General features: G+C 39.9%; 2 protein-coding genes across 2 annotated transcripts in view; both read right to left on the bottom strand.

Annotated features, from left to right (window-relative positions):
* Positions 1-5080, bottom strand: part of LOC110440389 (dynein light chain Tctex-type 1) — an 8646-nt gene extending 3566 nt beyond the window's left edge. The window contains exons 1-3 of the mRNA XM_021483454.1: positions 4947-5080; positions 2803-2844; positions 1395-1518 (exon numbers count right to left, since the gene is read on the bottom strand). Coding sequence (XP_021339129.1) covers positions 1395-1518; positions 2803-2844; positions 4947-4973 — 193 coding nt within the window. The 5' untranslated portion in view covers positions 4974-5080. The remainder of the gene's footprint in view (positions 1-1394; positions 1519-2802; positions 2845-4946) is intronic.
* A 2959-nt stretch (positions 5081-8039) lies between these two features.
* Positions 8040-12908, bottom strand: LOC110467511 (caveolin-3-like). The gene is made up of 2 exons (XM_021524726.1): positions 12447-12908; positions 8040-9291 (listed from the first exon to the last, which is right to left on the bottom strand). Exons 1-2 carry the CDS (start codon positions 12552-12554, stop codon positions 8773-8775), a joined length of 627 nt encoding a protein of 208 aa, XP_021380401.1. The 5' UTR covers positions 12555-12908; the 3' UTR covers positions 8040-8772.
* Between the last annotated feature and the right edge of the window lie 1437 nt (positions 12909-14345).

The following is a 14345-nucleotide window of genomic DNA, read 5'->3' on the forward strand; positions in this document are numbered from 1 at the left end:
AAGGTAGGTACAGGAAACAGACTTTTTAGGCTTCGTCAAATATGATACAGATTAAGTTACATATGCAGCATGACATATTATTTTCAATGTAAGTTAAGCAGGATGTATTTCCCTTAATATACACTTAAGTTATCAAGGATGTACAATAAAGCTTTGATTCGACCTAAAGAACACAACAGCACTAAGGACTATTATACTACTACATGTATATTGTAAAACAAAATACTGCAATGATATTTGTAATAATACTTTTAGTTTGTTTGTGTTTTATGTCCTATTAACAGCTATGGTCATTTAAGGACGTGCCAGGTTTTGGTGGTGGAGGAAAGCCGGAGTTCCCGGAGAAAAACCACCGACCTACGGCCAGTACCCTAATAATACACTGATTGATATGGCAATATATCTTGATACTACTTTTGACTATTGCGACACCCCAGGCACATTCCCTAGTGATGGTATACCCTCAGTAATGAAGGGGTTTCATCTATACGTATATGTCGTCTATAATTGAAACCCTAGTGTCCCCACAATGGAGTGATGGGTGAATCAGTACGTTAGAGACCATATTGTCCCCTACAACGGAGTGATGGGTGCACCAGTACTACAACGGAGTGATGGTTGCACCAGTACTACACCAAAATGATGGGTGCACCAGGACTACAACGGAGTGATGGGGGCAGCTGTACATTTGAGACCCTAGTGTCCCATACAACGGAGTGATGGTTGCACCAGTACTACAGCAGAGTGATGGGTGCTCCAGTACTACAACAGAGAGATGGGTGTACCAGTACTCCAACAGAGTGATGGGTGTACCAGTACTACAACAGAGTGATGGGTGTACCAGTACTATAACAGAGTGATGGGTGTACCAGTACTACAACAGAGTGATGGGTGCACCAGTACTACAACAGAGTGATGGGTGTACCAGTACTACAACAGAGTCATGGGTGCACCAGTACTACAACAGAGTGATGGTTGCACCAGTACTACAACGGAGTTATGGGTGCACCAGTACTACAACGGAGTGATGGGTGCTCCAGTACTACAACGGAGTGATGGGTGCACTAGTACTACAACGGAGTGATGGGTGCACCAGTACATTTGAGACCCTAGTGTCCCCTACAACGGAGTGATGGGTGCACCAGTACTTCAACGGAGTGATGGGTGCACCAGTACTACAACAGAGTGATGGGTGCACCACTACGTTTGAGAAGATTAGCTTCTGTTTTGTATAATAAGTATGTACAGGCTGTTGAGTCATTTCTAAAATCTGTGATTTTTTTTCGGTCTGAGAAATTAGGCATATGAAATTTCCTAAGAAGGAAAACAAGAACGAGCGGCAATATTATACCAAGTCACATGGCAACAATTTACACCAAAGTATGTACACTTACCGATATATTTGAATGGCTTTCCTAGTTTTGTGAGCTGGTTGAGACACTGCTCCACTACATTAGATGTCCACTGGTTTACCTTGTTGTGCTGATAAGCATTGCCACCTATTGCACCCTCAATGGACTAAACACAAAATGAAACATAGTTTTGATATTATAATAATATAATATGCATAAACTTGTTGAAATACTAGATCTAGAACTGAAATACATATTTACCGAGACAAATTATCAAAGGTTAATCTTTTATACTACATGTATTGCCAACAACCAATTTTCCTTGGTGGTAAAGTATTTGTTTTTGAAATTCTTCCAGTTGATACCTCTCATTACTTTTTTTCAATTAACCAGGGCATTCTGATTTGCTGAGACGGCAAGAGTAAACCGTTGATTATGTACAAGTACAAATGTAAGTTCAATTACGTGTCATTTTGAAAATATCTGCAAGTAACTTTTCACATTTTCTTGGAAAATTGACAACTTTAAAGTGTCCACAGGTGTGGCAACAGTTTTGCTGGTGGTGATCAGAGATATGTGGGGAAGTCTTTTATATTTTATGCTGACAATTGTACATAATAACAGTGTTTTTGTTATCTAAATTTTACAACAGCCTGTTCCTTTATGAATTGGGAAAATAAAGCATTATTTGTATTGAAATTGGGAATATATTCCTCAGTCATTGGTCATTTTGGGAAAGTAAGGCACTTTTTAGCTAGGAGGAAACAGCCTGTATTCGGCAGTAAAACTAAGCAAAAATAATCGCTGAATAAAACCATACTCTCCAAGGGTGATAAAAATGACAGGAGGTGCCAGGTTTTGGAGGTAGAGGAGGTGATAAAAATGACAGGAGGTGCCAGGTTTTGGTGGTAGAGGAAAGCGGGAATGTGTAAAAAGTTATTGTTTTTCAGCAACAAAGTATTGAAAAAGCAGTTCTATCTATTTTCAGTGATTTATAAGGGTGACTCTGGGACCTATAAGGTCTATAAGGCCCCTTCCACTAGCCTAGGTCATTTCTCCTGTATTTTTCCCAAACCGATGTAAAAATCGCTTTATTTCCCAAATTCATACTTTTTGTGTGATAAAGCTAAGTCACAAAGCACAGGCCCTTGTTAAAAAGATGCAAAAAAATTACTGATTTTAGAGAAACATGTTATCCCAATAGAGATGAAAGTTTGACTCTAAAAATAAACTTGATAATGTATGATACAATGATGCACATGATAGTGTCTATATACATCAATCAGCCGATTGATACTAGCAGTTTGTGGGGGGGGGGGGGGTCCTTTTTCAGCATGGGTTGCTGATGCCCCGACAGTCTGATAGTAATCTGATGTGTGTACTCCATGTTTCCTATATTCCAATGACCACCAACTTTCTACCTATTTTTGTTTCCTTAGCCAATACTTACCTCTTTGATTATGTTTGTTACTTCATCTGTTACAAAGGCAGTCTGAAAAAAATAAAAAAAAGTATTTGACAAAACTTTGATTTTAGTCTTCAATTTAAATTCCATGAAATCAACTCCAATATTTTGGGCATTCCTCTTGGAAAGTTTAAGCTGAATATTCACCCCAACATTAACTGGATGCAAATGACTTGATAAGCATTCCTATCCAATTGCAGACAACATACTTAAGGGAGTTCTAGTTCTTGTATGTACAGTAATTACCAGCTCCTAACAGCATTTTAGATTAACTGTAGCGTGACCAGGTAGCTCTTTCAAAAGAGCAACAGTATATTGATCAAAGGTTTAGAGTTTTAACCCAGTTCTCATCTGTTGCATTTTTACAGTCAGAACACTACTGTTTTTGTTTTATTCAATTTCATCTTAATTATCTTCCATGAAATGTTTGCAGGCTATGGTGGTTTTTTTCTTCTAATCTATGTAATAGGACGAGGAAAAGTGATAAAGATAGTGCCGTCGCTTGGGCTCGGACCCACGACCCTTGGCTCTCCAACCTGATGCTCTACCACTGAGCTAAAGGGAAATTCCCTACAGCTGACGCTTGTAAGGCAACCTAATCAATGCACACCTTTTACACTATTCCCCCCTTTTTTCAAACACCAACCCAGGTTCTTTGACTCCCCGTCAAGGGTTCTCCTACCTGGAAAGGGGAGGGTCAACGGCACCAGTTTGTAATATGACGAGGAATAGTGATAAAGATAGTTCCGTCGCTTGGGCTCGAACCCGCGTCCCTTGGCTCTCCAGCCCAATGCTCTAACACTGAGCTAAAGGGAAATTCCCTACAGCTGATGCTTGTAAGGCAACCTAATCAATGCACATCTTTTACACTTATAATATATATATATATAGTTACCCAGGTACATCGTTTTTCAGTGTTACATAGATCCTGAAAAATTTCAGAACAGTTTCATTGGACCTCTACTAAAACTTTCTTTTTAACAACATGCCCACAGATCTGAATATGTTGCTACATTGTAGTACTGTAAGAAATTCTCAATTCAAATGTGCAACTTTTTGTTAAAATTAGCCAATTTTTTACTTATGATGTCATGTAACAATGCTATACGACGTCATCTTCCATTTGTGACGTCATGATTCAAGGCAATTGTTTCCCCCCATCGGAAGCTGACATAGTGTATTTTTCAGGGAAACAAGGGCTTTCCAGATACAATTTACAAATATGAACGTTATGGGAGAAAAAGGACCCCAAACTTGTGATGGTTGAATATCGTGTTTATCTAACTCTTGTTAGTTAATTTTAAAATTGTAAAAGACACACAGTAAACTTTGTGTCTTTATACAATTTGAAAATTAACTATAACTCGAGTTAGATAAACATGATAACCAACCATCACTCGTTGGGGAACCACTATATATAACTACATCCATATACTCATATTTGCCGACTATTAGTTGCGTCTACAGCGACCAACACTGCTTCTGTACTTTATATTGAGAAAATACTCAGTTCTATTTTTGCTAGCATGATTTGTTTTGTGGCAAGAACTGGTACTAGGAATGGGTCACAAACAAGTAGAGATAGTTAACGGTGGAGATAGTTAAAACCATTTTCACAAGAAAATTAGACATCAGAATTTTGGTGTAAAATTGTACCTCATAGGCTCATAAAATTGTTGATTTTAGGGGTGTAAGAGGATTATAGGGAACAATTTTTGAGCACATATATCTGCCTCAAATTAAAGGGGGTATTGTGTGTATACAGTAGTATCTTCTAACCCATCATTGTTTCGAGGCATGTAACTATGGTTGGAGTACCATGATGAGGGCCAACCTGTAGAATTTGACTGACCACAATCTGTGTGACTATTTCTACTATAAACACCTGATTAATCAAGTCAGCATCTACATTAGCTCAAGTTGGTCCATAAGATCTGTAAAGCATTATTAACTCAAAACTAGGGACAAGTAACCGTATTCAGCCTCACAAATAAATCGTGTCTGTGTCAGATCATAACCACAACACTTTGGTCGTCCCAAAACCGAACCGACTGAAATAGACTCGTTGTTAAAAAAGTTAATTTGAAAAAGACTAAATTTCATACTTAATACAAACACTAAGTAAATACCTCTTCTCCGGTCTGGAATTCATCCATTTTGACAGTGTGTTCGACAAGATTGTCTAATATTTGCGATAAGTGACAGGAACAATCTTGCTGGTCTCGTTGACAACAAACTCTCGAACCGTCTGAGAACAGGGCGAGACAAAGGGCGATAACTCCTACCTTTACTTTGACTTCACGCACCTGCTTCGTTCAATCAGACCAAATCAATAGAGATTTTTTTTTAGATTAACCTCTATTCCCTTAATGGATATATAACGGACTGTGGAAAGATGTAACAGGTCTCCCTGTGTAGTTTCTGGTAACTTCATTTTACACAAATTTCCCAAGTTCAGGCAGTCTCCGATTTTGATGAGAAAACTAATGCAAAAAAATACTTTGACAAACTTTGAATATCAACATCTTCTATAACAACGAGTACTATATAAATATATATATACATATAAATTAAAAGTATCTCAACACCAACTAAAGTAGGACATCTATTTCCATAAATTTGAGAAACGTACGAGAATGTCATTCTGTTGCAGTTAGTGTACGTGAGAACAGGGCGAGAACATGCAGTTAGTGTGATGTTCACATGTGATTGTTTGCTTCAATTAAACTATTTTCAGACGAACTCGATCAGATATCTCAGTATAATCAAGCTAGTTATAGAAACTACTAAAATCTAACATTAGGGATTTTTTCCCTTTTTTGGGACCGAGAAAACTATTTCTTGCGGCAACCAGGGACGTATAATATACTGTCCCTGCGGCAACATAATTTATTTTTAGCTTTTCAAAAAGATGGATTTCGATGTTGCACAGAATAGAAAAAGGACTAATTTATCTGACTGGGAGAAAATATTTTTTTAATGTAACATCTAACTCTTGTATAACATTGGAATATGTGGCCTTTATAGGTGCAATCACATGTACGTGAGTTACGTTCATTTCTCGTGATACAAGATGGTAGACTCTGCTGGTGGATGTTTTATTCTCCCACACTTCATAGGTACGTTCCCGTTTTTGGTTGGGAAAAGATAAACCTGTCTTCACGCTCTATTACGTCACAGACAACGCGCTTCTTTAATTTAATTCTTTATTTATTTTACGAGGATTACAAACAGCCCGAAGGCTACTAGATGCTCTCCTCAACATATATCAAACATACAATATGTACAATTACACAAAAGACGTACAAAAGTAGCGCACACTTGCACTCACACATACACACATTACACAGAGAGAGAGAGAGAGAGAGAGAGAGAGAGAGAGAGAGAGAGAGAGAGAGAATCTGTTTCTTTCTTTCTTCCTTTCTTTAGCAAAACCGATTACATCATCACTTTTTACTCACATGTACAACAACAAAAAACGGTAAGCTCAGCATTCCGACAGTTCTAACTAGGCGAATGTGTTCCCGTAGGAAAATATGGTGAAAAGGGAAGAATTGTTGCTGAATTTAATTGATGATAGTTCGGTATATTGGGGTCAAAAATACAACTTTGCAGTGAAGGTATTTTTTACGGTATGAAAATGTGGGAGAAAAATAATCTATCACTCCTGTGTGATGTAGACAGTGATATCTCAACCCTCGGGATGAGATATTTTTTAGGTTAGGTTTAGCACGAGACTTCACATAAGAAAATATATCTCACCCTCTGGTTGAGATATCTCTGTCTACATCACACAGGAGTGATAGATGCTATTAGTCCCCGGGGTTTGTCGTAATCTTGATGGCCACTGTTATCTCTTTTGAGTAATGGCATGGTTCGTGATACATACTTTACTAATGTTGATTTGAAACTAACCTGTACTATCAAGGCATTTTACGCACCTCTCCTACCTTATTAAATTGTAAATATCCACCTTGTTACAAGTAACCCCTAGCATAACTCTATGAGGCTAAAACTGCGACGGAACGTGTTCAGCGGTATAGTGCGGAGTACATAAATATAATTCATTTTGGCAAATTTAATAGGTACACTCGCATACGTGTGTGTCATAGGCTCATCTTTCAAGTAAAAGGTGGTAAATTCTGCTGGTGGAAATTTGGTTCAAGAGATTTTTAGTAACCTTGATAGCCACAAATATCTCTTTTGAGTAATGGCCCGGTTTATGGTTACACTATACTAATGACACACCTACAGTATGTCTATTTCACGTCCTATAAAGGGAACGAGAGATGTTAGTTCTGAAGATTTTTTTATTACCGCAATCAGTCATAACGAGGCAACGTCGTTTCTTTACCAATTTTAAGTTTTTACAACATTTCTAGGGAAAAGAAATACCATGCATGTTTTCGACTGTTAAACAAGCAAAAACTCTACAAAACAATTGTGACGTTTTTACAATTAGTTAGATATGATAGAGATATCAGCAAAGCAATACCAATATTGGTTTGTTATCCAACAAATATGACAGTATTCTACTAATCATTTAAGTTGAAAATTAGTTATTAGATAAAATTGGTTTTGAAAAAAATGTAACCAAGTTTTCACAATATTATGATAAATGTAGGTAACTGTTTGATTAAAATCTACTTACATAATATATAGGTTTTTTAATTATGAATAATAGAAATAACATATTTCAAAGTCTGTTAGAGTCAGTCAAATAATATAATCTTGTAATTATACTGATGATTTCGAGACAAGTTTCAATTAAAACTTTCGCCAAGTACTGTCATGTCGGGGGATCTTACCGTACGCAGATTAGCTATAAGCATCGTCAATTCGTGTTCATGGACTGTGACTTAAGCCACCAGTATAAAGGACAAGACAGTCCACGAGAGGAAGAATATACTGGATGACCGGTAAAAATGGGCAGGGGACATTTTTGTCTTTCTTTAATTTGAGAATTATACATTCTTGGTCGTGTAGCTGTCTTTAAGTGATTTTTGTAATTGTTTATATGTTAATTCATCTGTGGGTCGTAATTCAAGATTAAATGTAAACTTTAAATGTTGTTACAAAAATTAACTTTTAAATGGCAAAAAAATGACAAAAAAGACTTCTCACCATAAACTTTCTTTGTAATAGAAGGTCGTTCGTAACAAACCAAGCCAACACCCAAACACGATTAGTTTACCAACAACAGAGGCGAGCGGAAGGCCATGGATAAAATTAACTTGGAACATCATAGAAAGACACCGATGACAACAACGAAATGAAATGACAAAACTATAAATCTGATAATTTATTTATTCCGAGGTCGTTTATTCATCAAGGAGTTACATGCCCCTACATTCCGTACTTGCTATGCATGTATTACATGTAGAAAGTTGATTAGACAACATCAGACAGTATACCGGGTATGTGACCGTTGGGCAAACGTTTAGAGGTTATTTCAGACCAACGCTTGCTCAACATTTTACACCACTGTACTAACATTGCGTCAACGTTGATATAACGTTTGATGAAAAATATGAATAAATAAACAAATAAATGAATGAATAAATAATGGGTCTAAACGATTGTTTAAAGCACTTATGATCCATGTTAACTGTCAACCTTTCTGCACCATCAACGAACCACTCCAAATGTAGGACGGAATTCACAAATCGATATACAGCAAATTAAAGTACATGACAGAAAGAGTGAACTGGGATTCCACACATATCGCTGTTTGTAATTAAAACACATTTGAAAGCTGAAGTCGAGTCGATGAGACTAAGGGCGTGTAAGATACACTAACCCTGCAACCTCAACCCTAGTACTAATATTAATACCCGGTAGGACGCAATATATAAAAAAAATCTTGTCGTCAGAAAGCTACGTGATCGCAGCTACCCCAGAGACATATAGTATATACGTCTCTAGCTACCCCAACCCCCAAATAAACCCCGATTACTATAGCATGAGCTGTCTGTTAACAGACCTCCGCATCTTTTCTTTGTCTCCCAGAAACATGTTTGTTAATTGTTCATTGTCAGTTTTGACTCCAGGTACAACAACCACCTCCACGGGCTCGTCCTGTATGATCCGGACCTGTTTTACTCGCTGATACACAGGTGGGTTGTCTATCGCGTCATAATCAACATCGTCAGATTTAAAAGCAACACAAAAGTAGGAGCACGCGCGAGTCCACGGATAGATGCAGCACCTACACGTCATGTGACAACACTTTTGAAAAGCTTCTTTACATGTGATTTTGATGATTTTCATAAATGGTGAAATGAACCACACATGTTCGAAAGCAACACATCCGAACTGGCAGCCCCAGAGTCCCGCGATCCACACCCCTAGGAATGTACTTAGGAGACAGTAGTGTAGATCACGACAACAGGCGTAAGCGATAGAAGCAAAGTCCCATATACATCCAAGACTATGTGTCCCATTGGGCTCTGCAAGCGTGTCCGTGTACCGAACCTGTAACAAAATAAAATAAGTAATTAGCCTGTATGACGTCTACACTATTGTTGCATTTTCAATTCCTCTGTTTGTAATACATTGTGTGACAATGAAATCAATTAAAACGAAATCTTATGTTTACGTATATTGTGTAATAATCTGATATCGCATTTTTAGTTAGATCTGTTTGCATTGTGTAATATATGTTATTCATATTAAAATGTAACAAAGGTCATTGTTATTCCAATGCTCCCGTTTGAGGTCGACTTTGTTTGCCAGTCGAATGCTCTACAAAATGAGCTAAGGAGAAAGCGGCTACTATCCTAAAAAGATAATAAAAAACATATTTTTGCGATTTAGGTTTTAACGTGATTTGCCATCATCTTCAAGAATAGATTGTGTCCCTCTCCTCCGTTACCCCTCCGCACACTACACATTATAGATTGTGTCCCTCTCCCCCGTTAATCCTCCGCCCATTACACATTATATATTGTGTCCCTCTCCCCGTTACCCCTCCGCACACTACACATTATATATTGCGTTCCTCTCCCCGTTACCCCTCCGCACAATACACATTATAGATTGTGTCCCTCTCCCCCGTTAATCCTCCGCCCATTACACATTATATATTGTGTTCCTCTCCCCCGTTACCCCTCCGCCCACTACACATTATATATTGTGTTCCTCTCCTCCGTTACCCCTCCGCACACTACACATTATATATTGCGTTCCTCTCCCCGTTACCCCTCCGCACAATACACATTATAGATTGTGTCCCTCTCCCCGTTACCCCTCCGCACACTACCCATTATAGATTGTGTTCCTCTCCCCCGTTACCCCTCCGCACATTACACATTATATATTGTGTTCCTCTCCCCCGTTACCCCTCCGCCCATTACACATTATATATTGTGTCCCTCTCCCCCGTTCCCCCTCCGCCCATTACACATTATATATTGTGTTCCTCTCCCCCGTTACCCCTCCGCACATTACACATTATATATTGTGTTCCTCTCCCCCGTTACCCCTCCGCAGACTACACATTATATATTGTGTTCCTCTCCTCCGTTACCCCTCCGCACACTACACATTATATAGTGTGTTCCTCTCCCCGTTACCCCTCCGCCCACTACACATTATAGCTTGTGTTCCTCTCCCCCGTTACCCCTCCGCATACTACACATTATAGATTGTGTCCCTCTCCCCCGTTAATCCTCCGCCCATTACACATTATATATTGTGTTCCTCTCCCCCGTTACCCCTCCGCCCACTACACATTATAGCTTGTGTTCCTCTCCCCCGTTACCCCTCCGCACATTACACATTATATATTGTGTTCCTCTCCCCCGTTTCCCCTCCGCCCATTACACATTATATATTGTGTTCCTCTCCCCCGTTTCCCCTCCGCCCATTACACATTATATATTGTGTCCCTCTCCCCCGTTCCCCCTCCGCCCATTACACATTATAGATTGTGTTCCTCCCCCCCGTTTCCCCTCCGCCCACTACACATTATATATTGTGTTCCTCTCCTCCGTTACCCCTCCGCACACTACACATTATATATTGCGTTCCTCTCCCCGTTACCCCTCCGCACAATACACATTATAGATTGTGTTCCTCTCCCCCGTTACCCCTCCGCATACTACACATTATAGATTGTGTTCCTCTCCTCCGTTACCCCTACGCACACTACACATTATATATTGTGTTCCTCTCCCCCGTTACCCCTCCGCATACTACACATTATAGATTGTGTCCCTCTCCCCCGTTACCTCTCCGCACACTACACATTATAGATTGTGTTCCTCTCCCCCGTAACCCCTCCGCACACTACACATTATAGATTGTGTCCCTCTCCCCGTTACCCCTCCGCCCATTACACATTATATATTGTGTTCCTCTCCCACGTTACCCCTCCGCCCACTACACATTATATATTGTGTTCCTCTCCCCCGTTACCCCTCCGCACAATACACATTATAGATTGTGTCCCTCTCCCCCGTTACCTCTCCGCACACTACACATTATAGATTGTGTCCCTTTCCCCCGTTACCCCTCCGCACACTACACATTAGAGATTGTGTTCCTCTCCCCCGTTACCCCTCCGCATACTACACATTATAGATTGTGTCCCTCTCCGCCGGTGCGCCTCCGCACACTACGCATTATAGATTGTGTCCCTCTCCCCCGTTACCCCTCCGCACACTACACGTTATAGATTGTGTTCCTCTCCCCCGTTACCCCTCCGCATACTACACATTATAGATTGTGTCCCTCTCCGCCGGTGCGCCTCCGCACACTACGCATTATAGATTGTGTCCCTCTCCCCCGTTACCCCTCCGCACACTACACGTTATAGATTGTGTTCCTCTCCCCCGTTACCCTTCCGCACACTACACATTATATATTGTGTTCCTCTCCTCCCTTACCCCTCCGCCCATTACACATTATATATTGTGTTCCTCTCCCACGTTACCCCTCCGCCCACTACACATTATATATTGTGTTCCTCTCCCCCGTTACCCCTCCGCAGACTACACATTATATATTGTGTTCCTCTCCTCCGTTACCCCTCCGCCCATTACACATTATATATTGTGGTCCTCTCCCCCGTTACCCCTCCGCACACTACCCGTCATAGATTGTGTTCCTCTCCCCCGTTACCCCTCCGCAGACTACACATTATATATTGTGTTCCTCTCCTCCGTTACCCCTCCGCCCATTACACATTATATATTGTGGTCCTCTCCCCCGTTACCCCTCCGCACACTACACATTAGAGATTGTGTTCCTCTCCCCCGTTACCCCTCCGCAGACTACACATTATATATTGTGTTCCTCTCCTCCGTTACCCCTCCGCACACTACACATTATATATTGTGTCCCTCTCCCCCGTTACCCCTCCGCACACTACCCGTCATAGATTGTGTTCCTCTCCCCCGTTACCCTTCCGCACACTACACATTATATATTGTGTTCCTCTCCTCCCTTACCCCTCCGCCCATTACACATTATATATTTTGTCCCTCTCCCCCGTTACCTCTCCGCCCATTACACATTATATAGTGTGTCCCCCCCCCCTCCCCCCCATCCCCGTCAACACACTTATATCGATACCTTTTTTGTAATAGAAAAGTGAGCCTTACATCTAAACATCCATGTCTACATACCTTAATATGAGTATTGAGTTTGTTAACGTCCCTGTCCGGGGGAGGTGCTCTCTGTTTACGTGCTGGTCTGGGCGGCACTGGTTTTGGAGGTGCTGGTTTGGGCGGCATCTTCAATCTCAACAGAACCAACTCATCAGTCTACCGTCAATTATTGACTGATCTGGCTGTGGTGTAATGATCAGGTCTCGGAATCAACGCAGCGTCAGATCAACACACTCGATTTAGTGTACGACCTGAAGATTTGGAAGACGTGTTGTGTGTATATCGGATTAAAAACCTGGACATGTGTAAGTTTGCAAGGGGCAGACTTATGTACATGTAAGAAGTATCATATCAAACATGCACATGGATAAAAACGACAAAGTGACAAAAAGCCTTGTACTATTAATAGTTTTTGTTGTACATTGTTTGTTATAAAACTTCATAGGAGTAGACACTGTTTGGTATACCTAATGAGTGACCTTTAATGCGAAAATCACGTTCTAAGTATTTATCGTGTAGTCAACGACTGACCGTTACACAAAGAATACGTCTTGTCGTCAAAACAAGGGTCCGGTAAACTGGACCCCGGCGTCCACACACCTATATATATAGGTAAATGGCTTTAACAGCTGACTGACCACCGTGTGTTGTAACGTATTTTACATATCACCCGAGGAACTCGGTCAAACCTTATGCAACAAATGCTAACACGTTTTTCTGATCGTATATGAAAAAAGGCATTTGGTCTCGAATGGTAATCATTCAAAACCAATTAATGTATTCAAAAACAATGTTTATTTTACTCTGTGAACTTCAAACTTTTGAACACTTTTCATGGGTTTAGTTTTTAAGTATTTTTTCATCAACAAATGCATATCTACAGTACAAAACATTCGTTCTCGTGCAACACAACACAGATACTACCTCGCCTGTATCTCTTTAAAGTTGAGTATCATAGCGTAACGTATATGTAACCTTGCCAGCCAGAGATGTAAATCAACTTTTACAGAAACTTCAATCGAAATGGTATGTTATTTTTACTTATTTGATTAACTTCTATCACTTTGATCTATATTTCAGAAGAAAAAGATAATTATGGTATGTTGCATTAAAACAAGGATATACTTTGTTCTTGTAACGTATCTGTTCACACAATTTGAACAAGTAACTTTATAACAAACGTTTGTATTGAAAAAAAAAACCCAAAAAAACTTAACGTAATTAAACGTCAAGGCGGCTTTAACTTAAACTGCCAAAAGTGTGTACGCTAGCGTACATGTCACTTTGTTTCAATCGTTACTCCCATTCAAAACCTAAACAGATACGTTACCATACGATAGGGGCCGCGCGCGGTGTCCAAGTGGTTAAGGCGTCTGACAGTCTGCTACCACTGGCCCTCCACTACTAGGTCGCGGGTTCGAGGCCTACGTGGGGCAGTTGCCAGGTCGGTGGGTTTTTTCCGGGATCTCAGGCTCCACCATCATAGCTGTTAATAGGACGTAAAACACAAACAAATCAAAACCATTCCAACAGATACGTTACACGTTCTATTGGTCCAGGGTTAAACTCATGCTACTAACAGTATCACTAAAACATACTTTAACCCGATGTAATGATCACTGGTGATCAAATATTACCAAGTCGATTTTATCTGGGAAAATAAAGCACCAAAACAGTAACGTGACCAAAGTGAACATATACGTTACATTTATCAAGTGATGTGATCCCTTATCCTCACATATCCCACCCTTTTCTTTCATAGCTTTTCACTAATTAAACCTTTAAAATCCATTTATAGTAGTTAAGTTTATTTGAACATCTGCAATAACGTACCCAAATTAACCATTATATATATGTATTCATGTCTATGGATTTCCCAAGATTTGAAGACATTCCCCTTTAAAAAAGCCAGCTGAT

Source organism: Mizuhopecten yessoensis, unplaced genomic scaffold, assembly GCF_002113885.1.
Source record: "Mizuhopecten yessoensis strain PY_sf001 unplaced genomic scaffold, ASM211388v2 scaffold1749, whole genome shotgun sequence".
NCBI lineage: Eukaryota > Metazoa > Mollusca > Bivalvia > Pectinida > Pectinidae > Mizuhopecten > Mizuhopecten yessoensis.

What these genes read in the sequence shown, in the direction of transcription:
- LOC110467511 (XM_021524726.1), bottom strand. Translation starts at nt 12,554, where the DNA reads ATGCCGCCCAAACCAGCACCTCCAAAACCAGTGCCGCCCAGACCAGCA. An exon ending in AACTCAATACTCATATTAAG is followed by an intron (nt 9,292 to 12,446) that starts GTATGTAGACAT and finishes ATTTTGTTACAG; the next exon opens with GTTCGGTACACGGACACGCT.